This window comes from Falco rusticolus, chromosome 3 (genome assembly GCF_015220075.1).
Source record: "Falco rusticolus isolate bFalRus1 chromosome 3, bFalRus1.pri, whole genome shotgun sequence".
Taxonomy (NCBI): Eukaryota; Metazoa; Chordata; class Aves; order Falconiformes; family Falconidae; genus Falco; species Falco rusticolus.
Window position 1 is genome coordinate 46,188,409 of NC_051189.1, and position 26,401 is coordinate 46,214,809.

The 26,401-nt window shown below is 41.1% G+C and overlaps 1 protein-coding gene across 1 annotated transcript; it reads left to right on the forward strand.

The window, feature by feature from the left end:
* The first annotated feature begins 2,498 nt into the window (after positions 1-2,498).
* BPNT2 (3'(2'), 5'-bisphosphate nucleotidase 2) lies at positions 2,499-25,759 on the forward strand. The gene is made up of 5 exons (XM_037380222.1): positions 2,499-3,069; positions 15,165-15,324; positions 16,273-16,368; positions 18,224-18,385; positions 19,830-25,759. Exons 1-5 carry the CDS (start codon positions 2,683-2,685, stop codon positions 20,099-20,101), a joined length of 1,077 nt encoding a protein of 358 aa, XP_037236119.1. The 5' UTR covers positions 2,499-2,682; the 3' UTR covers positions 20,102-25,759.
* The last annotated feature ends 642 nt before the right edge of the window (positions 25,760-26,401 follow it).

The window sequence follows — 26,401 nt, forward strand, 5'->3', positions numbered from 1 at the left end:
AGTTTGTTAGGGAGAAAAAGGATGCCAGCATATCATCTATTGGTTACGTGATATCATTCAGTAATTAAGTTTATTCTGAAACCTGGCAGAGATGGCACATACAGTATCACTGAAATAAAGAGCCTTTTGTGCACTGTCCTCTTCACAGTTTACATTACTGTTAATATTTGCTGTCTATATTAATGTCAGGCATAGAAATGTTAGCAGCAAGTAATAAATCCATCTTATTTTTATACCTCTGTAAGGTCTTTGCAAACTTCAGTGGGACAAAAAGCCTAGTATTTTACTTTCTTTCCATTAAGAAACCAGTTCAAAAACCTGCAGGTTTTCTTCCTTCTGGGTTTCCTCCACCAGTAGTTTAAAATTCCTGTTTACTGAACACACATAAACTGTTACTGATAGCATCAGGCAGCATAGCTGTTGATTACTTTGCCCAGCATTTTTTATAACGGTCATGTTCCCAAGCACACCTAGTTGTTAGTCTTGCATTCATTGCTCATTACAGATACAAGTTTACTCTTTGTCCAACACCAACCCTATGTTGCTGCATAGCTTCTTACCATTAATTATTACTATATGAAATGCTGAATCGTGAAATTGATAATAAGGAAACTCATCAGTGTATCCTCCCTCTGCCTTTCTGCCAGAGAAGCAACTGTATAGAAAAAAAACCCTTGTACATAAAAAAGAATGGGAAGCTGGAAAGCATGGACGTTCTAGTTGTTGCCCAATAGCATACACAAGTTGCCCATGAGCCAGCAGTGTGCCCTGGTGGCCAAGGAGGCCAGTGGGATCTGGGATGCATCAGGAAGTGTGTGCCCAGAAGGTCAAGGGAGGTACTCTGCCCTGGTGAGGCCACAACTGCAGTGCCGTGTCCAGCTCTGGCCTCCCCAGTTCAGGAGAGACAGGGAGCTACTGGAGAGGGTCCAGCAAAAGGCTACAAAGTGATGAGGGGACTGGAGCATCTTCCTGATGAGGAAAGACTGAGAGAGCTGGGCCTGTTTGCCCTGGGGAAGACTGAGAGGGGACCTTATCAATGCATACAAATATCTCAAGGGCAAGTGTCAAGAGGATGCGGCCAGGCTCTTTTCAGTGGTGCCCACTGACAAGGCAAGGGGCAACGGGTACAAAAACTGCAGCACAGGGAGTTCCTGCTGAATATGAGGAAGAACTTCTTCACTTTGAGGATGACAGAGCACTGGCACAGGCTGCCCAGAGAGGCTGTGGAGTCTTCTTCTCTGGAGACATTCAAAATAAGCCTGGACGCACTCCTGTGTGACCTGCTGTAGATGAACCTGCTTTAGTTGGGACTAGATGGTCTCCAGAGGTCCCTTCCAACCCTGACCATTCTGTGATTCTTTAAATCCCAGCACAGCAAAGAATAAAATCCAACTAACTCTTTTGAATCTCATTTTGAAATTGAACACTTCTCTCCCTACGGTCTGTCCTTTCATTTTCAGTCCCAGTACATACCCTTCAGAGAGGGCGTGATCCTGCAGGATACTTGGTATGCAACCATGTAATTGAAGTTGCCATTAAAATGGAAATGCAGAGAAGATGATATGGCAACTTTAGTTTGCAAAGCCAATCTTAATTTTGGTCTTTCCTAGTTTTCACATTCTTGATTACAGAAGCTTAACACTTCTAAAAATTAAAACACAAGATCCCAGGAAAACAGTTATAGCATGTGATCCCTAGGAATTACTTCTTCCCAGAGTCACTACCAAGGTCTGTGTCTATAACCTGTGTATCAACAGACAAAAATACGGCTTGAGTAAAAGAACATGTAATTAATTCAAACAATTGTAAATTTATTTCTTTTGTTTCTGATATAGCTTACTCAAAAATACGGGAGAGAATTAGAAAACAAAAAAAAAAATAAAGAGACTCTGGTCATAACCATGCAGTTTCACACTCCCCCAATCCAACTGAGGTGCAAAGGAAAAGCACAGTGCAGGTAGGCTTTTAGCACGTCACTTGGCTGAGGAACTGGTTGGATTTGCAGGAATCCTTGGAGCCCCTTCCCCGCAGCACGGCGGGAGCCGAAGATTCCCCAAGCTCCCTAATTTCACTCCTAAGCACGTGAAAAACAACGAGATGCTCAGCGCTGCTGCTCGGACCCGTTAACAGCCACCCTTCAGAAACTAAGCAATTTATGCGAACAGCAGTTTCCAAGGGAAAGCCCCTTCCCGGCCCGTGCCGCCGCCCCCCGCCGCCCCGCACGCAGCGGGCGGTGGCGCTGCCAGGGACACCCCCCGGCCCCGCCGCCCGGCCGTGCGCGCCCCGGGCCCGCAGAGCGGCACCCCGACACACAGGCTTCGGGACAACCGGCGGGTGGCCAGCGTGCGCTGCCGGGCATGGCCACGGTAGGAAATGGGGGGGATTCCCCCCAACCTTCTACCGAGCCGCCCGCAGAGGGGACCGCGCAGCACTGGGGACAGCCGCACCGCCCGGCCCCGCACGGAGGGCGGCGGGACATGCTCAGTGCGAGCGGCCGGCCCCGCCTCCGCCTGACCCGGATACAGACGGCGCCGTCTCCCCACCGGCCCGCCGGGGAGTGTGGAGCCCGGGCGGCCCCGCCGCAGTAGCAGCGGAGCGCAGCGCCCCGGCGGCGCCATGGGGCTGTGGTGAGCTGCCGGTACCGCCGCCCGCCCGCGCCGCAGTGCCCCCTGCCCCGCGGCCATGGCCCCCATGGGGATCCGCCTCTCGCCGCTCGGCATGGCCGTGTTCTGCCTGCTGGGGCTGGGCGTCCTCTACCACCTCTACTCCGGCTTCCTGGCCGGCCGCTTCGCCTTTTTCATGCTGAGCGAGCCGGCGGCCGGCGGGCCCGAGAGCCCCCGCGGCTCCGCGCCCGCCGGCGCCGTGGACCTGCGGGAGCTGCTGGCCGTGTCCGTCCTGGCCGCCGTCAGGGGCGGGGAGGAGGTGAAGCGGGTCCGCGAGGGCAACGTCCTCAACGCCAAGGCGAAGGGGAAGACGCGGGAGGGGGCTGAGGAGCAGCTGACGAGCGGCGACCTCCTCTCCAACCGCAGGATGTTCTACCTGCTGAAGGGCGCCTTCCCCGCCGTGCAGGTGGGTGCCAGCCGCCCTCCCGTGAGGCGGGGGGGCTCCCCCGGCCCTGCCGGCCGTGCGGCGCCCTGAGGCGAGCGGGGGACACACACGTGTCACCTCTCCGTTTGGTGCCCGCCGGCGGGAAGTGCCGCCCGCGTGTGGCGTTTCTCCTTCCCCTCGCGCTGCCGTGGTGGCAGTGCCACCTCACGCCTGCTGCCGCGGGTGCTGGGCTGCGGGGGAGGGGGTTGGGTCGCCTGCGGGGCAGCTCTGCGAGGTGAAACAACATGGCTGAAATAATACGGGGACGGGGCGCCGAGCCTGACGGCTGCGGGTGGCGGGCTGTCCGGGTAAGGATGAAGGTGATGGCATAGCGCGAATTCCACATGCGCTCGTGGTGCTGAGATTAGGAACGCCCGTTTTCTTAATTATCCTCGCTGCTATTTGTCCGCCCCGCCCGAAGTTACAGGGGGAGCGTGTAACTCCGTAACTCTCCTGGAGCCTGTAAGAGGGACAAGGCATTGAGAATCTGGAGGTTTAGGAACGTGGTGTCACGGTATCTGCGCTTCTTAGCTCCTGTGACTTCGGGACAGCAGATAAGCAAGCGGCTGTGTCACTGCCTACGTGGGCGAGTGGAATTTGCTTTTTCTCCAGAGGTGTGCACCCCTCCCCGCTCTTGTTTGCTCATGAAACCTGGGTCTCATGCTTCAGGTCGCACCCAGACCAGAGCTATACTTTGAGGTTTTGGGGGGTCGGTTGGATTTGTTTCCACTTTCTCTTTAGTAAGTGGGAAGCTCTCTTCAGTCTCTTGATGTTAAAATCCTTAGCTTTTTACAGTCATTTGGAATGGATAGAAAACCTTAAACTTGCGTTTCAAAAGTGATGATTTGTATGCTTTTCCTGGACAGGTTGAGAGAAAAAGTAGCATAGTTAAGTTTATTCTTCGGTTAAATTTAGTTACTACTCAATGAGTTTTCAGTGGCCATTTTTGAAGTTCCTCAGGGTGGTGGTTGGTTTGTTTGGTTTTGTGTGTTATAATGAACCCTCTGAATATGAAACCTAAAGGAAACACCACAATCTTCAATATTTGAAATAAACTTGGTATGTAATTCATCTTCCTCTGCAAAAAGACTATGAAGTTTATGTTCCAAAGATTGCTGGATTGTCTGTCAATGGCAAGCCACCTTTGCAGGCCCTATGTTAAAGGAAGGAACAGTATTGTCCCCTGTTCTCTTTTGCTGTTCAGTGTCCTCATGGAGCTTGGCATGACAGCATACCTGTATCGTTACCTGAAACCCGTACACTTGCTTCCCTTCTGCGGGTGGAGGGATGCCATTGGTTTAGATACAAGGGTTGTCTGTGCTTTTAGAGAAGGCTGGGGGCTCGGGGAGGAGGGGGGGGGGGGCTCTTAATTGCTCAGTGAACTGTTATCACCTGTTCTGTGTCTGTGGTCAAGTGTGTAAACTCCTCTCCCGTGATTGGGATGCATAGCACTGACAGCCTGACTTGTGTGTCTTCCTCTCAGGCTGCCTTAATTTTGAACATCTCCTTTAAAAAAAACTTTGGTACTCCTTTTTGTTTTCCTTATGGTTGACTTGAGCTGCTAGTCTTTAAAAATAGATGGTACTTTAGGTGCAGATGTGTTCTCAACACAGTACGAAGACAAAAATGTGTGTGTACATCTGTGGAACTGGAAAAAATCAGGCATATGCCCTCTTCCCTCTCCTCTTCCCTCTCCTTGGGCATTGAGGATGACTAGGAAGAGTTTTTGACAACTCTTTCAGCTGATCTAGAGTTACTTAATCTGACAGATCAGCTCTGGGATATTTAGTATTCTGAGTACATAAGCTGTTATTATTGACATCGTCTCATGCAGTGTTTAAAAAACATCCACTAAGTTGTGTATACTGGTAAGACATGCTGTCTCTTAAAGTCTATACTATGATGAAGATGTATTCATAAACATTTGTACAAACCAAAATACAAACTTTAGTTATTTATATACATGTGGCACTATCCCGCTTCTCGGGTGCAAAGACAAGGTCTCATCTCAATCTGCAAATCCTTCATGTGTACTTTCAACACAACACATCTAAACCTGCTACTGTTTCATAAACAGACCTGCTTCAGTTTTGGTGTGAATATGAGGATTATAGAGGATTTCCTAAGACACCTTTCATGTGAGGCAGCATAAAACTGCATCTTGTAAGAAGCATTGTACTTTATATCTGTAGCCTTATCCCTGTGTACAGAGCAATGCTCCAGAATAAAAAACATCGCTGAAGTCAAATAAAACCCCTCTGCTTTTCATGCTAGATAAGATGCTGCTAACAAAAGCTGTCAAACAAAACCTGAAAGAATTCCAAGAGTAAATTTATGCAAAATGCGATTTACTCACATCGTGGAACCCTTGAGCCTTACAGGGGTACTTAAATTGGTGCCAATAGCTGCAGCCAGGAAAAAAAAAACCAAATCAGCACAAAACCCAGGTGCCAAAATATGCCTATAATGCGAAGGAAATGCTTGATGAGCCTGGAGAAGAGAAGGCTCTGCAAAGACCTTCTGGTCACATTTCAATACTTAAAGGGGGCTTAAGAGAAAGATGGGGACAGACATTTTAATAGGATCTGTAGTGATAGGACAAGGGGTAATAGTTTTAAACTGTGAGAGGGTAAATTCAGGCTAGATACTAGGAAAAAATTCTTTACCCTGAGGACGGTGAGACACTGGAACAAGCTGCCCAGAGCAGCTGTGGATGCCCCATCCCTGGAAATGTTCAAGGCCAGGCTGGATGGGGCTTTGAGCAACCTGGTCTAGTGGAAGGTGTCCCTGCCCATGGCAGGGGGGTTGGAACTAGGTGATCTTTAAGGTCCCTTCCAACGCAAACCATTCTATGATCCTCTAAGAATAGCTGTGGCTTTCCAATATTTAACAATAAATAGGGGGAGAAGTCATTTGACTGAAATTTTAGTCAGTGAGCAGCCTTGGATTCCCTGTATTGTGCTGTGGGACATACAAAGGGACAGCATGCAAACAGTCTGCCTGAAGCAGATCTTCTCTTATGGTGTGATTATTAAGAGAAGATGGTAGAGTTAGGCGTCTCACTTCAGAAACTGAAATAAACTGTCCTACAGTCCTGGCAGTTGTGATTGAAAAAAAACAACTTCCAGATCTGAAGGAGGAAGACAAAACCCCCCACCCATATGAAATGTTTTGCCTTTGTTCTTTTAAGTAAAGGTTTTTTGACTACAGAGGAAGAGGAACTCCGCTGCTTACATCACCTGCTCTATTTGATATAAATAGATGCATTTGCATCAGTTCAAGATTTCTCACAGCTAGGTTAGGTAAGACTGAAGAGAAGCGATCCATTCTGTTTTATCACTGTGTAGATTGAGGTGTGAGAAAGATAAGGGAGGAAGGGTCAAGTCAGTTATTTCTAATTCAGCTGTTACCCAGTGTTGTCTGATCATGCTTAACATCTGGCAATGAATATTTGCACACATCTTCTATGAAGTATGTTTGTGCAGTTGATTTTAAAATACATTTGATGCTAAAATAATATGCAGTGGTTTCTATTTGTAGGGTCCTCAGCTGCTGTTACAGGCTTGAGATGTTTACTGCTCCTGCACTACCAGTGTGCTGTCGTTGTCTGTTTTGTTTGTCATGCTGAGAATGAGTTAAAGCTCTGATCCAGCTATAATCATCTCCTCTGCTCCTTTTAATTTTTTTTTATTTATCTCATTTATCTTTCTGGGTTACTTCACTGTTTTTGTGGTTGTTCTCTATGCAGTCTCATTCCTTGTGCTAGCACAGTGGTGGTGTGATAAGAAGCACTGGGATGGGAGTCAAGTGAGGGGATTAAAAAGATGCTTGAGCTAGCCCTGCTGCTGGGGGGGAGAGGGGATAGGGGACGGGGACAGGGGACTGAGGCAGCAGGGGTTCCAAATCCAGTTAGAGACTGGCCAGAAACACGGGCACATTCTGTGCAGAAGAGCTTCTCTGTTTGAAGGTATGATCTCGTGATATTGGGGTTTCAGCAGCGTTACTTGGTAAAAGAGCTGCTTGGTGCTGCACATCAGGGTCTGCCATTTTTCTAATGCTTTTGTCTGGGGGTCAGTGTCAGGAGCTCGATATATGAATGTATCCAAGGTAAAATGTAAAATAAAGGTTAAAATACCCTCCTTCACTTCACATTATGGCCCTATCAACAGCCTGCGTCAGCACATCTGAAGGAGCAGCCCTACTTGCTCACAAAGGTAGGAGTGATTGACAGGGGAAGATGTGTTCCTTAAACTAAGTGCATTGGCCACATTCCCTCTGTCCTCTGATTATGGAAAGGTCAATTTTAAAGCGACCCACACAATTCTGCTATTTTGCTTCTCCACAGTGCTAGTGTTTTCACAAATGCAGACTTCAGTCTTATTTGCCGGAGTGATTTCTGCCCTATACTCTCCATTTCCTGCTGTCTGGGCTTTATTTCTGACCAGTGTATCGATTTATGTTCTATAGTTGCACCAGCTATATGTCTTGTTTTCTAGTCTAAATACCAAATAGAGAAATATCCTTTGTTTCTTTTTTTTTATTATTTTTTTATTGTGACTGTGTTGGAAATCAAGTCTTCCTGTGTCAGTCTTCTCTTCAGGCATCTTTCTGTTGGTCTTGTCCTGCATCTGAACTTTCTTCCATCTCTTTTGCAGTTAAGGCAGATTATAAATACCTCATTTCAAGTTTGTGCATGATAATGCTGAAATCAGGCATCAGTATTTGAAATGGAAATTGAAGAACGTGCCAGTTTTACCTTTTAATGAGATTTTCTTCTAAATTAATTCCACTTTTGGAAGCTTAATGTCTCCAAGAATTTCTTTTTTTTTTTTTTTTTTCAAGCTACCAGGAGTACTTTCTAGGTTTAAACCTGCTGTTTACAGGCTTCTGACCACAATGCCAACTGTCATACTTAGAAAACTGGAATTTCATCAGAGATAGCAAGCTTTACATCTGATAATATTTTTGTGGGAAAGATAGATATGTTAAAGAAGTCAGTTTAAAAATCAAAATGCTACTTAAACTTCAGAAGGATTTCAGTGCTTTGCTGAAAAAGTGTAGTAATTTGTTTGTCTCTCCGTGTTGCGAGAATGGCATCCTCAGGTCTTAGGGTTTTTAACAAAATTAATGTTCTTCTGACCCGTATGATCTTAGCAACTGCCAGTAGGTTTCTAAGTAAAGCAAGACTCTCAGTAGTAGTTGTTGTCTGGAGATGCATCTCTTAACATGGGTTTTAATTGATATTAGATGACTTATGCTGGCACTGTCTACATAAAATGAAGTTAAAGCCTGTAACTTTATGGTAATGAGTTCTGTGATTATATTTTCAGATCTAATTACAAGTACTTCATGTGGCTTGTGTGTATACCAGGGATGTTTGATCTGTCAGCTGGGCATATGAAGATTTGGTTTTTAGTAGTGTACCACTGACAGTGGACGTTTTGTCAGTGTTATTTATTGGTAGACTTCTAATCCGGCCTTATTTGGATGTTTTCTTAAAATGAAAAGTAGCTTTGCAACTCTCCTAGCTAGTCATACCTTTCTTTTTGCTAGACTTGCATCTGTATAGAACCGTAACGGAGAATTTTGCCATTTACTGAAATGACTTGTCTGAGTTAATAAGCGAGTGGCTTTATTCTTTTATTGGTTTTAAATTCTAAAATCTGTTTCTGCAGATCACTGGTGGAAGCTGTGAATTCTGTGATCCATGCCAGTTCCCTCTGTTGATTTTTATTGTGTTCACCAACTTCTATTTGTCATAAGTCAGTAGAAGCAGAGTTGTTACCTGGCAGGTCTTTACTGTCTATGAAAACCTGTTTGTTTCACTCTGCTTCCTGCTGGCTTAATGACCAAAGCCATGTAATGAGTTTTGATAAACGCTAATCAAGCTTTTTGACATTTAGGTTTGTCTGATCCTGTCATCTTGTTCCTGCATGAAGTGAGTTCTTCATGTCATTAAAATAAAATGAAGATGTAGTTGATGGTAGAGGAAAGCTTCTCTCTGTCTGGACTTCTGTGCCTTGAAAAATGCGTTTGTCCTTTATCTGTGTTTTGGCATTATTATAGAAGTATTTGTTGTTTTAATTTCAAATGAATGATGAGACCAATGGGTTTTATACCTTTTATTATTTTATATATTAGTGTATTTTTATACCTTACACATTTATATACAAATACGTTTTATATCTTAATTCAAATTTATAACCTTTTAACAAGGTGTTTATTTAGAGAGCCATGTGATTCAGCAAGGTCCTCTGTCCTTTCGTAACAAACTCTACCCCGCTAAAACTCTTTGTAAGTTGGACCCTAGCAAGAGGAACCTTTTTCAAAGAGATGAAGATCACCTGTAAAAGCTCATTTTTCCTTTCTAATAGGTTGTGGTAATCTAAGGAGGAAAAGAAGCCTTTCAAAAGGAGGCAACTGGCTTTAAAAGTGTCAGTGTACTGAATAAAACCAGATTATTTTTTCTTTTTTACTATGCTGGCAGGGCTACTGTTCAAATTGTTCAAAGCTTAAAGGAATTTTTAACTTAAGGAAGTGATACTTTGATTTCTGAGTTTGCATTCTTTTCAGTGTTAAGTAACATAAGCTTTCGGGAAGCAGCTTTTGTTCATAGTGAAAACTGCTACTCGCAGCCCCCAAATTAAAAAGTTGGAAGGGAGTGATCGTGAGTGGTCCTAGCTTCAGGTGAGCTGAATCTTGGTGTGAATGCAAGTCCTTCCTTGCGTAGCAGATTCTGAAGCCCTGTTTTGTAACCTGGATAAGTTAGGTACTTTCCTTGGGTGTTGGAAATATGGTGCTTTGACCACTTCTTGCTCTCCTGGTGTGCATGTTTATAGGTCCTGACTTGTCAAGTGGGTATTTACATTCAGAGGTTTTGGCATCAGATTCCTTCACACAATTTGTGTGTGCACAGATGCTGTGAGAAGATCAGACAGCTTTCACCTCTGATACATTTGAGAGGAAAAAACAGAGAGAAGCTGGGCAAATGGAGGTAAAGCAGTCTGACTTGTGGTGTGGTGGGTGTAAGGGCATGTTGTTCTCCGGTGCAGTGCAGCAGCAGTGGTTGGACGGGCAAGTTGTGAGGCTTGGTCCATGGATGGGGGAAAGCCCAAAGCCTGCTGACTGAATTGCTCTTCCCCCGAGTTGTGACATCTCTGAAGCACAGTCAAATAACAGCAAATCAAGTACAGTCCCATGCAGCCACCTAGTAGGTCAGTACACCTTTCAAGGTGCGTAATTGTGGGTAACCTCTTACAGGTTGCCAGGGGCATAGTCCAGAGGGTAAACAGAGTAATAAAATATCTTCTACTGTCTACAGGGGACATGTCTTAGTCAGCCAGTAAGAAGGTATCAGAGTCATTGGTTTATTTTTTGTCAATGTTTGCGTTTACTTCTGTCCCCCCACTCCTTTCCTCTATCTCCTGTCACATGAATACAAATGGCAAAGTTAAGTTTGAATCTTGGGTATGCATAATGCTTGGGTTGTGTAATCGCTGGTGAAGTGACTGTGTATGTCGTGCAGAGTTAGTGCCCTAACAAAACAGAAAAACAAAGTCAATCATCTGTAAATGTTTTAATAACGGTCCCCTGCACACACTATTTTGTCTGGGACTCCAGGCTTTTCCTTTTCATGATTCCATTCAAAACAATAGATTTATCCATTGAATCATAGTTTGGATTGGAAGGGTCCTTTAAAGGCCATCTAGTCCAGCCCCCCTGCAATAAGCAGGGGCATCTCCAGCTAGATTAGGTTGAAGACAATCAACTTGACCTTGAACTTTTCCAGGGATGGGACATCTACCGTCTCTCTGGGCAACCTGTTCCAGTCCCTGTTCTTGAAATGTAGTGTCTGAAATACTTGTACATTCATAGTCTCACTAGTAAATATTATATTTTATTGTTACCTAAGCTGTGGGGGTTTTGTATGTTGTTTTCTTTTTTAACCTTGACTAGCTTAATTAGTATTTCTTGTTTGTAATACAGGTGGGATAGTATTTGTGGTGTTCTCATTTTGTTTTCTATTCTAATAAAAAAGCCCCGAGATTTAGGTTTGAGAGGACTTAATTATCATATGGGGATCTTCTTCAAGACATTGCATTATTTGCATATTAAAATGCAAAATGAGTATTGGGCTAAATAAGGATGTGGGGAAGGATGGGGAGTAACAAATTTAAATAAAATCCACATACAGCCAAACACTTTATAAGAAAAACATTACATTTGCATTTGTTGATGTTTATTTAAAAAAATAATTACGTATTCGGGCAGAAAAGTCTATTTAATTTTTTAGCATATATTTTTTCAGTTTATCTTCAATGGGTAAATTCAAAGGCAAAACTACATCAGTGTCCTACTCTTTCAAACCAAGGAAAAGCTGGAGTTTGTTCACCTCACTACAGACAGCTAGCTAGTATTCAAGTAAGTTTGTTGGATGATGAACTGCGACAAAAGACATGGTGAAGTGTTGGTAGGGAGTAGCCCGACGTGGGAGGAAGAGCTGGTGTGAGGTTCCCTGAAGTCTTTACATGGTCAGGACTATTGGCTGGTTGTTCAGAGCACTGCGTTTATCCACATGGGTTTGTAGTACACTCGGGTTGCTTCCCATGTCCCTGAGCAGATCTGTATTTCAATCACCAACATGCCGGAGGAGAGTCTTTTCTGTACAACGGGTTTCCAAAGGCTGGGAACATCTGGGTGTTTGGGAAGGCACACTGTGGGCTGATCCTGGTGTTGCTGTTGGACCTCTGCTGCTGGCTCTCATGAGCAGTGTCCTCTGGCTGTTACGGGATTCCTGCACCTCACAGATTCATTTTGAGGATGCTCTGTGCTGGCAAGGTGCCTCATTTATGAAATAAATTTTTTGTTGACCTTTCAGCAGTAGTCTGTTCACAGATTTACATGCATTTTATTAAATCTCTGTGTTTGATGCAGCTGTTTGTGAGGAGGGCTTTTCCTTCAAGCATAACTGGGGAAGATTGCTGAAATGTAGTTGAGCTCGGTGTGGATGGACAGCTTACAGAACCTCCTGAGATGGGCTTTTACAGCTTACAGCTGTTAGGTGGATAACCCCAAATAGCTATTTATTTCTCTCTTCTGCTTGCTGTCTCAGGTTCTTGCATGATGAGTTGCTGTCTAAATCTGACTCTTAGGAGTAGGCAAAGTTATGTGTATGATAGCAAGCATGCAAACTTTATAATTATTTACACTAACATAGAGGTTTAATTGACTCGGTGTGTCTTGCTGGAACAAACTGTTGTCTGGAACATTTGGCATTGTGATTGTCTTTCTACCAAAGCTCCTCCTGATTTCTGGGTGAAGATTGGGGAATGCCATCGACTATGTATCCATATCGCTTCAGAAAAGCTTCAAATGTAAAGTCATGGCCTCTGGAGGATTCCAACAAATGAGAATAACAAGTAGAACACAATAGTAGTATTAACACAAAGGCATGTTTTCCAGGTATATTCTCATGTATTAAAAAAAAAAATGGGGGGGGGGGGGGGCAGCAGGGTTGGGAAAGAAGAAAAGTTCATACTATTAAGGGTTAGTGATCTTCTCTGAGGCAACTATGTCTTGCAAAACCTATAAAGTGGCTTCCTAACAATATAATAAGTGCATGGGGTGGAATGACTGTGAATTTCTACTTGTGGAGTGTTCAGCCAAGGCTACAGAGTAAATGATCATATGAATGGAAGAACTAGTGACCCAGCTAGGTTTTTTTAATTTTTATTTTCTACAAATGGCTCTGCAACTTCATCACTGTTACCTTTTTTCTTTTTTTTTTCTTTTTTTCTGGTAGACTAATAATGGCTGTTGTGAGAGACTTCTCACCAGCATTATAACTGCTGCAGCTTCATGGCGACCGCTACAGAATTTGAACTAAATAGGAGGTTTATCTCTGAAAACAATACCTTTCAGATAGTTTCAATCTTTTAACTTTAGTGTACTGTAAACACAGGTTTAACAAGAGAGTCTTCCTTTTGAGGACTGGTTACAACCCTTTAACTTTTTGGAGGCTCTTCCTTCTGTTGAGGAAATGTGGGTTTTGTTTTGTTTTCGGTTTTTTCCATTTTATATTGTAGTGGTACGCAATATGCTGTAGCGGAACTTAAACTGCCCAGGGGCTGTGTTGAGGCTGCCAAGTCTGTGGGACTAGGCATCTTGACTTTGCAGGACTGCTTTCCCCAGGGGAAAACACAATCGTCAGGTTTATTGTACAGTGACAGATGTTTAATTTGTAAATGTCGTGGCAACTTCAAGGACTCTGTTTGACATGCAGTGCTTCAAATACTGGTTTTATGTGAGAAGGCATCTGTGATGTATGGCTGGAGTTGCTACAGTTCTGCTTGCTCTCTTTTCTTGAATTCTCTTGGAGAGCATGAGCCTTAACCCTTTGCTAATGATCTGTTGCAGTTGAGGTTTGTGATATCTTTTCTTGTCATGATGTGAATTATGTAAAAATCCTGCTGATACAAAGTCTGTAACACTCAAACATTGTCTTGATTGTTCCTTTATTTGTGTTCTTTCAGCGTCACTTGCCAACATCCTCTGTAATAACAAGCTGCTTTAGTCAGGGGGGATTTATCAGTTTTAGGGGTCCCAACTCCATCTGTAGCAAGTGAAGGGAAATCGGTGGTTCTTGCTTGTAGACACATCGTATTCCATGTGTGCCTACTATTTTGCCTTTTGACTGTGCATCGGAGGTTGCCAGCCTGGCATTCCTTTAGAATTGCATCAGAAGCAGCCACCTTTAAAGTTAGCAGGAATTAAAAAAAAACTTGTGTTCTTAATATTCTGAAAGGTCCTAAAAGTCTACATTAGTTACACTCTACTTCAGACATATAACCTACACATTTAAGCCATAAGCATCATCATCCTACTGAGTAATTAGTGGAGTGATGCGTTTCTGAAGGGTTCACGCAGGCTGAAGCTTGAAAGGCACAGTAGCAATGATTTCCTTTTTATTGGCAGTAGGAACATAGAAATACTAGTCTCCTAATGTAACTGAGGTGCCAAAAGTAAATGGAATTAATCTGTCTAAATTCCTATTAGCACTACCTCTGTCCAGTTGCATTACAGCTCTTCTGTAAACCATGTTTGCAGTGATAGTAAGCGAGTATGGATGGGTTAAGACAGATTGATCCATATTTCCCCAGTAGTTCTTCCTGCCAGGTTATGTGATGTTTTGTAACATGAGAGATCATGACATACAGTGTTCTGTGATAAGTACATCTCTTGTGATCCAAAAATGTTTTCCTACTGCAGTCACAATGTCATTGTATTGGGTTTTGCAGAACATTCTTCCATGCAACAGATTGGGACTGTGTTTCACTATTGGACCGAGCTCTGTTCAGCACAGTGAAATGCCCTCTGGTCCAGAGTAAAATTCATTGAGCTAGGCAGCAGGTGACAGTAGGCTTAAAAGGGACCTTGGACTGCTCTTTATAAATGTTCTTTTCTTCATGGGTATGGAATGTTATTAACTTGTTTATAAAAGACCATTCATTCATCTGACAATTGTGTAATGGTTGCATCCAGTTGAGCTGCTTAAATTTCTGGTTGTAACTCAATGCCTGAAGCAGTAATATCTACTAGGATTCCTAGTCCCCAAGTCATACTACAGTCTGCCAAATATTTGTTGATAAAATATCTGTACATTTCTGTATATACATATATACTGATATGTATAAATGGAACATTAGACACTGACTATATCTGTGTACTGCATGATTCTCCAAAGTCCATTGTTCTGGTTGTAGATTTGAAGCAACTGGATTTAATTTTTGATTTAAAAACCCCTGAGATTCATACTCCCAAGAACATTCAGTAGGAAGAGTGCAGCCAAGGAAACTGTCCAGCTGTGGTATGGTTCACAGTAAAATTCTGGATTGTGGTTGTCCATTGCTTGTCACATGACTGTAATAGCTTGGGAGCTGCTGAAAAATTACTAATTCATGCACTTTCAGCTGGAGGTGAAGGGAGAAAGAGAAGATGTGAACAAACCTGTAATTTTCCTGACTAACATAGCTACTCTATCTGATAAATCAATGCAACTACTTGTTGTTTTATCATAGATAAACTCTGAAGAGCGTGTTGATACAGCTGATCAGGAGACAGTCTCTTGGGATCACAGTATTCCTGAAGACATAAAACAAAAAATACAGCCTAAAGAAGTTCCAGCAGAAAGTGTGACTGTCTGGATCGATCCGTTAGATGCTACACAAGAATACACAGGTAGCTGATTCTTGTTGACAAATCATGTGTGTAATTCTGATGTCTGCCTTTTATACTGGAGACAAACTACTAAGTATTTAAAGTGACATCTCTTGTTAAAGTGTGTTATGTCAAAGCCAGTGTGATTTAATTGAACATATTGCATAATGAAATCTCTGTAGTTGTCAGACCACAGCATTTACTTTTAAATATTCCCACTCTGAAATCACTTTGGTATTCCTTGCAACTAAGTAATTGCTAAAATAAATGGTAACTGTCACTTGTGGATTCTGCTGGAATTACACATTTCTTTATTTTGGTTGTTACTGTGGCAACACTAAATATCTCAGAAAGTTTTTTGTTTGTTTATTTAAAGGGAATACTAAGTAAATATTCTGTTTACATTGATAGAAAAAAATCTTGTTACAATTTTTCAAAAAAGCATCCGTAACTCCATCTTCCCCTTTTTCAAATGTTTTAAGATGTCACATAAGATGTTCAAGGCAATCCAACTGAAATTCTTTCTGATAAGTACTGCAGAACGAACAGAAGAATGGGGATTTTTGTATGAATGTTCCATTGATACAGTCACCTTTTCTGGTGAATGTTCTTTGGTATTTGAATTACTACCTTTGCATTAAGGGAGGATAGGAAGTGTGGCAAAGAAGGGAGAATATAGGGGTACAGATTCCCATGAAAATACATGCTGCATAAGACATGGTTGTTAGCATTGGATCTGGTAGGAGTATAGCTTACATCTTCTGAACAGGAAAAATTGCTGGAATACTGAAGAGTCTGTAAAGTCTTTTAAAAACTGCAAGGTTATTTGAAGATACAACAAAGTTACATAATTGTGAGAGGCAGAATGTAGGCTAGTCTTCAAAGAACAACATTTCTATAATGTTGAGTTTCTTCTTGTGTTCTTGGCATCTGGCTGTAAACTCGCTCACTTTCTTGTTTTGCCCACAGAGGATCTTCGGCAGTACGTCACGACAATGGTTTGCGTGGCTGTAAATGGTAAACCAGTCATAGGAGTGATACACAAGCCATTCTCAGCATATACAGGTACCTTTATGCCTTCACATATTTCCAGCATCTTCAGTCACAGTGTTAATTAAAATTTGAAGTTTGAGAGAACATCTGTAGATAGAAATGAGAAGATAGTACCCGGGGCAAAGGAGTGTTGCTGCAGACCTCAGAATTAGAGCTACAGATGTGTTTTGTGCTATGAAACCACAAAGGAAAATGCCGCCCTTGTTTAACATAGAAATGATGCATTTAAAACAAGCTAACTGGAAATACGTTTAAGAATTAAGATCCTTTCCATCAGAGTCCTTACAGCAAACCAAAGGAAGCGAAACCTGCGTGTACTGAACAGTCTTATGTGTGCTGTTAGCCTTTAGCAGAAGAGTACTTTGCTCATTCAGCAGAGGAACTTGGGTCTGTGATGTCGTACGCAGGACCTGGTGTTTATATTCAGTGTGAATAACAAAGATTGATTAAAGATCTTGATGGCAACTGTATGTATTTATTAGGCAGGAGTGTGTAGCATAGCCTTATCTGAAATGCTTTTAATGCCACAACCATGAACTAATTAATTCTTTAGTATTGATGATGTATCAGCGAGCATGGCTGAAAGGCTGGCAACGTGTATGTGCTTCTGAAAGCTTCAAAGTAATTTTAGTATTCTTGTCTTAACTAATATATTTGAAACAAGAATTTATGTTCTCATTTTCCCTTAGGCAATACTGACCTCTAGAGTTGTGAAGTTATGCAGTAGCTCTGGCACAGAAACTAAGTCTGAATACATACATTTTTTATTTGTTCTCTTTTTGCCCACTGAATGCTCAATATTTTGTGCTAAATATTTTACTGTCTTTAAATATGAACTTAATTTCCAGTCATTTAAATATGTGCTATATTCCAATATGCTTTAAGAATCTTGGAGGTTTTGGAACATGTTTTTCTATGTATCAACATCTACCTGAAAAAATGGTGGGGTTTTTTTAGCACTCTGATTTTGAGAATTTATCTCCTTTAATAATAGTACAGTGTGAAATGTTCAGACATGGCATCAGATGAGATGCAATGATTTCTGTTATTCTATGTGATGAATATTCTTTTCCCCAGCTGGAAATACCAATGTGTTGTGAGTAGAATTGTTCCTAATACTACCACAGAAATACAAAGCAATAAAAGGCAGTCGGCATTGTTATTACACGTAACTTAGTCTGTTGCCATACAATCTGGCCCTCTGCTGAGATGAAATTGCTGGTTAGTCTGCTAAGTAAATGTCAAATTAATGGTTAGGGGATGCCGCCTACCAGGCTTGGATTTGAACCTCATGATGAAAGAAGTGGGAGGTTGTGTATTCTAAATTCAGTCCTCCGTAACACAGCATCAAATGTTTTCCTTAGTATTACTGTCCTCCTGAGCTATTTCCTTCCTTAGCTTTACTGTCATTCTGAACAAAATGACTCAATAACGTTTTTGCTATCTGTTTTGAAGGGTAGTGGGACTTTTTGTTCTTTTTTAAAAGGTTGTTTGAGGAAATACTGACAATTTCTGATTCAGAGCCATACTTTTAACTTTGGTGGCTTTCCAATTGCAAGTTCTAAATATTGCTGCTTGGGATTTTTCCCTCTTACTGTTTTTTGAAAGTATCACATAAGAATACTCAGGCACAGTGAGATGCCATATGCACAAAGGTGTGTGTGGGGCAGGGGACTGTTTCTCTTCACCTTGTGTGCACATGTGGGCATCCGCCTCTTCCTTCAACCCTAACTTTCTCTTTTACAGTAGGGAGGGAAATTAAGTCGGAGGTATCAATTCCATTTTCTTGGATAAGGATCCTTTTATCTTTACACTTAACAGAGATTGTCTTTTGTAGATTTTAGCAGAATTTGTGTTTCTCTTTTAGCTTGGGCAATGGTGGATGGTGGGTCAAACATAAGAGCTCGTTCCTCCTACAACGAGAAGACTCCAAGGATTATTGTATCCCGCTCCCATGCAGGAAAAGTTGAGCAGGTTGCACGGCAGACATTTGGAAATAAGACTGTGATAATCCCAGCTGGTGGAGCAGGTTTGGTTCCTTAAGCATCCTATGCATTTTATTGCTTCCGAATGATTTAGTAGGATAGCTGTTATTAGACAAAAGGATATAGCTGTGGCATCTTCTCTTTTTCCTCTTACCTTTTGTTCTTCGTATCCCTAAAAGGAAGCACTTGACATGAGCGACAGAGTTTCTCCTGTGTGTAGAAACCTAGGTGCAAACTTAGTTTGTGCTTCTGACTGTTCACAAGTTAGTATGTTAGTGAATCCAAGCCCAGACCAATGTTATTGCGGTCCTTTCACTGAACACATGATGTGTGTTTACTGATGCCTCTGTGGAGGAAAAAGGCTTCTGTGACCACATACAGAATCATGGAAGAGAATCTGTTGGATGTTCATTAACTAGTAGTACATTTAATTAAACTTTTTTCTTCTTTTAAGGAAGAGCCATTAGAGTTTGGTACTATTTCTTGCATTTATGTCAAAAGAGAAAACTAATACCACTAAAGTGCATTTTTATCTGTCTCATATTCAATCCAAAGAGGTTTTAGCTTACTACTTGTAACCTTACACAGTATCCTTATGCGTGTTATGACAGAACGCAAACGTGTGAGGCACTAGTGTGAAGTAATAGCTGTTTTAAAGTCTCAGAAAAGCTATGCAAAATGTGCATTTTACAGAAATGTGTTTTTCTCTGTCTTTAATATGGAAACCTAGAGCTCCCTTACAGATTAGTCAAGAAGATCTTGCATAGGATCTTTATGGTGAATCTAAATGAGTTTTCTTATGATAAAGGAAGTGAAAGTGTAACTGATTATAGCAGATCTTTGCCAGGGCTTTACTCTGTATAAGAACATAAAAGAGAAGAAAAGTTTAATGAAACAAGGATATTGGTTGAACAGGTGAAAAATTGAAAAAACTCCAGAAAAGAGAGAATGCTATTTTGAGCAATGACTTTGTACTGCTTAATGTATGATAAAGGGTAATGCTCTGAGCTGAATTGCTGTAATAAAAAGTGGTATGTGTATCTTTCTTCTATTGTAATAAAAAGCCAGGAAGAAAAAGGTAGACTTCAGCATAATATAGAGATTGAGAAGTGAGTGAACATAAGAGCAAAACTATATTTGAGTTTCTGATCTCATTCTTTTAATGTGTCTCTGGATAAATCTATGTAGCATATTGGTAAAGGCTGTCTAAAAATAATGTGTCTCAAATACCCAAGGATTTAATTGGAGTGCAGTGGAAAAACCTTGCGGAGAGTGTTTCTTTTTCAAATTTTCTCTAGAGGTCCGAGGACAGACAAAGTTTATTGGTGCCTCTGCCATTGTACTGGGTTGCATGATACAATTAATGGCATTACTTTCCTAAATCTTCCATGTGCTTATTATTAACACTCATTAGTAGATCTGTTCTTTGTGATGAACAGGAAAACTGGGTTTAACTTTTTTTTTTAAACTTCTGTCCATTTCTTCTAGGTTATAAAGTGTTGGCCCTCCTTGATGTGGCTGAAAAGAATCAAGAACAAGCTGATGTATATATCCATGTCACCTATATTAAGAAGTGGGACATATGTGCTGGAAATGCAGTGTTGAGAGCATTGGGTGGCCATATGACTACCCTGACTGGTGAAGAAATTAGTTACACTGGCTCAGATGGCAATGAGGGAGGACTTATAGCCAGTATCAACATGAACCATAAAGCACTAATTGAAAAACTTCCAGATCTGGAGAAAACATCACACAAATAACCTTGACTGATGGAGAAGTACAACTTGTGCTTTTGTAGCCTCCAAATGCTCTGTCTGAAGAAGCACGTGTGAAAACCTGCTGGGAAAGATGCACAGCAAAGCAAAGCAGTTTGGTGTGGGTTTGGGGACTGTATCATGCATTGGGTTTCTTCAGTGGTGGTATTTATAAAAGAATAAAATAACAATAATCATAAGTAGGAAGGGGACTGTCTGCCTCACACCTCAGTTTCGATGTTTTATTTTTTCAGACTGTTTTGACACAGTTCGTATTATCAAGGTGCATATACAGTATACATTGGTAAACATAGGTGAACTAAAGAAAAATCTAAATTTATTCATAAAGTTACCTAAGTAGTCCTCACAAGAATTTCTTGGAACCTTTTGAATGTTGTTACTGTAGTTGTAGCAACTTCATAATGAATTAGGTAGGAGAAAAGATTGATTTGTATAGGCATCATAACTCTGTAAACAGTCTAGCAGGAGACATGACCCTGTGTATCGCCTGAACAGAAAGCACAAGAAGGCTGACACAAATTTTTATGCAGCAACAGTTTATCTCTTGACAGCGTGGCACTCCTTCTGCTTTTTAAGACATAAAAAGATGTTCTGTACTATTTTGACTTTTTGCCTGAAGATGTAAACCAGTTTAGTTCAGGTGGGTTGTGAATATCAGTGTTTTATTAATCAGTGTAATTATTTTCATGTACCTTTTTAAAGGGAGGCAGCATTTCCTTGTATAGTTTTTAAAAGTTACTTCTTGTCCTTGATTTCTGCGTACAGTGTTGAAGACGCATGCTAGATTTTTCTCTAATGTAGGACTTGTTCATCATTTGGTGTTTATGCCTATAGAAGCAGCCTCTTCCTTCAGTACCAATTTTTTTGTTGTTTTTTTCCATTGGACAGAGTCATATGGAATGAGTTTAACTGAAATAGTAAATTGAGTGGGTTTTTTCCATTTACAATGTGAGATGTAAACCAGAAATTTTTCTACAACCCCAGAAATAACTTTCTGTCTTCTTAGGTTAAGGTGCACTCTTTTCTGCGGAAAGCTCGTGAGCCATCCCTTGGTTATTTGGTTTATGGAAATTCACAAAGAGAGCTGTCATTTGAACTTGAATCTGTTTAAGGAAGTTTGAAGAGCATGTGGCACTTGAAGGACAGCAGGGTCTGCAACACTTTACTGAAAAATGTTCTGTGTCAGTCCAATAGATACAGAACAAACCACAGGCCCTTTGATAGCAAATAAGTTTTGTTGCATCTCTAAAATATGTGGACTTCTACCTGCAAAGACATAAGCATCTCTATTGTTGTTCTCTCCATCCGTGTGAAGGGTTCAGAAGGTTACAATGTACCTGCTATTTGAATTAACAGTAGATAAGCTTCCCATCTCTCTCCAAGAAAGGTAAAATTCATAGTTAATACAGATGTTTTCTGTTTAAAGTTTATTCAGTATAAGCTCAGGCTGTTTAAACCAATTTCTTATTTATTTTCATTTTAACTTCTTTCATCATACTGCTGTTCTGATTAAAAAGAGGTTTTTCCCCTTATGTCAGTAGCGGAGCATGTCTAGATACATATTTTAACTTCTAGCTAATGTTCAGTTTCCAAAAGACCTCCTCAGATGTTGCATAACTACAGATACAGACTTTTTTTTTGTAAACTTACTGGCAAAGTAGACTGAAGCTTAGTTCTACTAGCCTTTTGGTACGGGTAGTTTTTTTAGCGAACTGTTTTTCCAAAATGGACACTATTGCTGCTATTTGAAAATAGCTTTTACACTTGTAGATAATACACAGAACAACTTCCGATTTTTACATTTAGTAAACGACTGTATGCTGTGACAAATAAGTGAACATGTCCTTTTTAAAAAGGGACTGATCTATTATGAAAACCTTGTTGAGCTTTCAAACCTCAGTAAGAATAAAAATCAAGATATTTGTCAAGGCTTTAGTAGTATTTTACAAGAAGTTTACAATGTTTTTCCTTCAGGCTGACTTTAATCTCTTAAAGCCTAAAAAAAAGCAGCTCTTCTGTTTATTAGTGAAAGAACACAGATTAAAATTTAAATATGAGAAATAGCCATAGTTAGCCTAGTATAAAAACCTAATTGTGTCACAGAGGTTGAGTGCATAATATTATTTAAATAGGCAATTAAAACAAAGTCTGTGGCAGGTTGTGCTTTTAGATTGAGGTTGAAATCATGTGTAAACTTACCTTATGAAAATGTGTGTGCTTTTATTTTGGGTACAGTTCTATCACTTCCTTGCATAAGCTGTGATCAGACTTAGTTTCTTTATAAGAAACGAAAATCAAGATGTTACACATTGCACAAGGTCTTACTTGCATCTTAGTTGATGAACAGTAAACAAACAGAACTATTTGCCTAAATTATTTTTTCTTAAGAAGATAAGGTACAAAGAAGAGTTTCAAGCCCTCCTTTTCTTCCTCCCACGTGCTGGCTAAAATACCTAGTTTTCCATTAGACCCATTTATATCCTAAATTTGTTTGTTGCAATGGATCACGGTGTTCAGTACCTTTCGCAGTGGACCCTTACTGGCCCAATGTCACTTCTTGTGAAAATGAAGAAACGGTGGGTGACATGCCCAGTTAATTACTTCTAGTACAGCCTGAGCTCATACGCTTTCCCACAGCTGAGGCCCAAGATGGTGCTTGGGGTCTCCCAGTCTAGTTTAAAGAGGAGCCGCTTTGATACGAGAATAGGTAAGTACCTGGTGAATAACAGTTTCTGATGTAATTTTATAATAAATGCAACTCTTATGCAGACCAGTAAATATTCAACAGTGCTTGCTTAGTGCTTATATGCCAGTGTACTTCGATACTTGTTTGTATAGTGTTAACACGCGGAATATCCTACTACTTTGACTATGTTTATGCTCCGTTCTAAAACTTTTTGGTATTCTGGCTTAACTATTTGTTTGGTCTCAGCTGTGTGGATGTGACTTAAGCTTATGCCCAGAGTGGTAGGAAATCATACCATACCCATGCCTCACTGCTGGGCTAGAACACTATTGTTTACATTCTAGCCATTTCCACATAAAACTGTCATACTGTTTTTAGGGATGCTGCTTAAAACAGTTGCATGGGGTAGGTGGGTCCTACAAAAGTATGCCTTTTCAAAAAAAAAAAAAAAAAGTAGTAAAACAAATTCATAGTATCATTCTATCTCCAAACAAGGGAAGTAAGAGAATGCATTTTAGCATTATTAGAATGCAATTTTAGCATTGGTTTCTGATGGTGGATTTTTTGAGTGGCTATTATGATGAAGGTAATTGCAAGTGAAATTATTCTAAAGTCATATTTATTTTCTCTTTTCATTCTGCTAAAAAGAGCAGATGGTAGCATAGGTGATGCCTCGTAGTGTACTAAGAGTCCTAACTTTCATTCCTTGAATGAATGTTTTCTAAATAAATGGACACAGAAATAAAAGGGTTGAATATTGTACTTAACTGGTTTTGAGTTTAACGTATTTGCCAGACTTTTACAGATGGACTTATGTAAGAGCTGTTTGTTCTGATCTACAGAGCATGTAATAATAATGAAAATATTTAGCAGAGATGTCTTACTCAGATGATGAATTAACCATATAGGCAAAGCTGGAAAGTCATATAGTGATATTGTTTCATATATTTGCTTTTATTTCATCATCATAAGAGTGGACAGATTTTCTAATTGGCTTCAGGTATGAGAAGGGATTTACTTTTTTAAATGGCCAGTGGTTGGAGATCAGGGGCGTGGAGGGGAGTCAGCACCGAAGTTCATCTCTGCAAATGTATCCCAGCATCTTTGTAGCATCTGTTATCTGTCAGAGTTGTACAAGAGCGGTGCAATACTGTATTCTCCTGGTTTAACAGTGTAAAGCAAGGAGTCTGCATCCCCCAAGAACAAAGCGGTGAGAAGTAACTGAGTGTTGTGCTGGGCCTCTTCTGTGTCATGCCAGCAGAGCTGGCTGCCTTGTTGTCTTGTGGATGTCATTCTAGCTGCAGTTTCTCTGATAACAAAACTGCTTTTCAAGGCTACTGTATCCCCAGTTACACTCATGCCCTTCGTGGATCTGTTTTCTGAAGGAGAGAAGTGGAGAGGAGCAAAGCAGCTGCTGGTGCTGGAGAAATTGTAACAGAGAATACTGATTTCCATTACTTGATATCTTTTTTTTTTAATAACACTGATAGTTTCATTTGTCTTTCAGGGGTTAGATAAGTTAGATAACCATTAAGATTTAATGGACCACAGATAGTTGCCTGCAGGATTTTAAGTCTGAGCAGGATGAGGGCAGGGGGCGCACTGCTTCTAAGTAAGGAGAGCCTGGATGGGTGGCTTCCTGTCGGGTCACTCAAACCGAGTCTTTCTTCAGTGCTCTGTTGTAGAGATTTAGGCCTTTTCACACACACAAAAAATTACAGATTTGACTTTGCCAAAATACCATTCATAGTCTGTCTTCTGACCTGCTATCCTCAATAATAAAACTGCAGTATACGCGCTTCACTGTAATGTCACTTGTTGAGACAAGGCTGGTAACTGAGGACTCAAAGGTTGCTTGACTTTTGAGCCCCATCTTCTGTATGGCAGCTCTTACAATGAAGTGCTAGCACCTGCTGTGAGTGTCTGCACTCCACAAGCAGGTCGTGCCACTCACGGGTTGTATTTGAGAAGTGTTGAAGCCTTACACGTCATGATTTTCAGATGCTACACCAGCTCTTCCAGCTCTTCTGAGAGTTTCAGAAGTGCTCATCCAGTTTCCTTCTGAGACTCCCTCTGGAGCCAGTAATTCGTGGTCACTTTTCCCTCTTTGCTGTCCCTTATCTCTTTGTTCTTTCCTGATCCTTGGTACTTTATTAGTCCACGTGGACAAGAAAAATGAGGGATCGGAGGTGGAGACAATCCCAGGATGAGGGCCACAGCAGCAAACTATCCAGTTTATCCTGAAGTTGTTAAATGTTTGGGACCAATGTCTAAGGTGCTTATACTACCAAAAGTGTGATAGATGCCAACAAAATAAAGGCAACTTGAAGAGGTTAATGTGATTGGTGATACTGAACATACAGGGAAAATACAAATAAGGAGAAGTTAAACTGTCTCAGAAAGGAGTATAAGAAAACAGCTTTTCAGTGTAATGTTACAAGCATTCAGCATTTCTGTTCCGTTGGGTGCAGAGCTTCGTTGCCTATGCAGGAGCCTCCTTTGGCCCTCTGGGAAAGGCCTGATGTTGTTGAAGTCAGTAGCAGCATTCCCACTGAGTTCAATGTGAGCAGAAGCAAGCCAGATAAAACATGAACAGTAAATTAAGCTAAATTCTGAAAAGTTCAGCTTCCGCCAATAGTGCAAACAACCTGCGTTGTATTAAATTCACCTCTGGGGAGCTTCAGTCTACGTTACTAGAGAACTTGGAAACATCATCCCAGTGTCTCGAGGTTCTAAGACTTTCAGATATTTTTATCTTTCACAGCTGATAGAGCCCACTTTCAGACAATACTGTTTTCAACCCTGATTGTTCCTCATTTGTAATTCACATTTCTTTTTTCTCCCCGAAGGACCAGCAACACTGGCATTTTTCCTGTTGTCCCACCAAATTGTATTAGCATTTTCCAATTGTGTGCCAAATTGAAATAATAATTCTATAAATAAACTCTCTGAAAATACTGGTCTGTGAGTGTGTTTTCCTGTGTCTTGTCTTTCTGTTGGGTATTGTGTCTTTGTGCACCAGATTTTTCCTTTTCTGGTAATGCATGCCAGGCTGCTCAGCTGTGATATGTCCATGTGTGCATGACTGTGCCTGAGGGATTATTGTTATTGACAGGTCAAGCCAAGTTAGTGATAAATATAATTCAAAATCTCCACTGTTTTTACTTTCATGTGTGTGTTTTATTGTGAAAGTTGATGGATTTATCAGATGGAAAATGAGTGCTTAGAAACCCCTTGTATAGTATCCCCCCTTCCAACAGCACCTCCAGGACTCTTACTAATTACGTTACTTCATTCTGCTTGTGTCTTATTAGCACGAGAATAGTAGTAGTAGAGCAGTAACTGTACCATTACTAGTCCTTTTTCTGATAATGTGTCACTCTTCATAAGGGAAGCTATGGAATATGTTGAAAGATGCTTTTATGTCCCACATCAGCGTGGCATTTTGGGCTGTTCTTAGGTGCAGCTTCAAATATGGTTGTTGTCACCGCTGTCAGTATGTGCAAGACTGGATGTGCAATGAAGCCATGTGCCATCCTGGCCCTGATGTACTTTGCTGATTCTCCTCTTTCCCCAGGTAAAAAACTAGAACTGGCAGG

Coding starts and splice junctions, on each gene's coding strand:
- BPNT2 (XM_037380222.1), top strand. CDS start 2,683: ATGGCCCCCATGGGGATCCGCCTCTCGCCGCTCGGCATGGCCGTGTTC. Junction 3,070..15,164: donor GCGCCTTCCCCGCCGTGCAG/GTGGGTGCCAGC, acceptor GTTTTATCATAG/ATAAACTCTGAAGAGCGTGT. Junction 18,386..19,829: donor AATCCCAGCTGGTGGAGCAG/GTTTGGTTCCTT, acceptor CATTTCTTCTAG/GTTATAAAGTGTTGGCCCTC.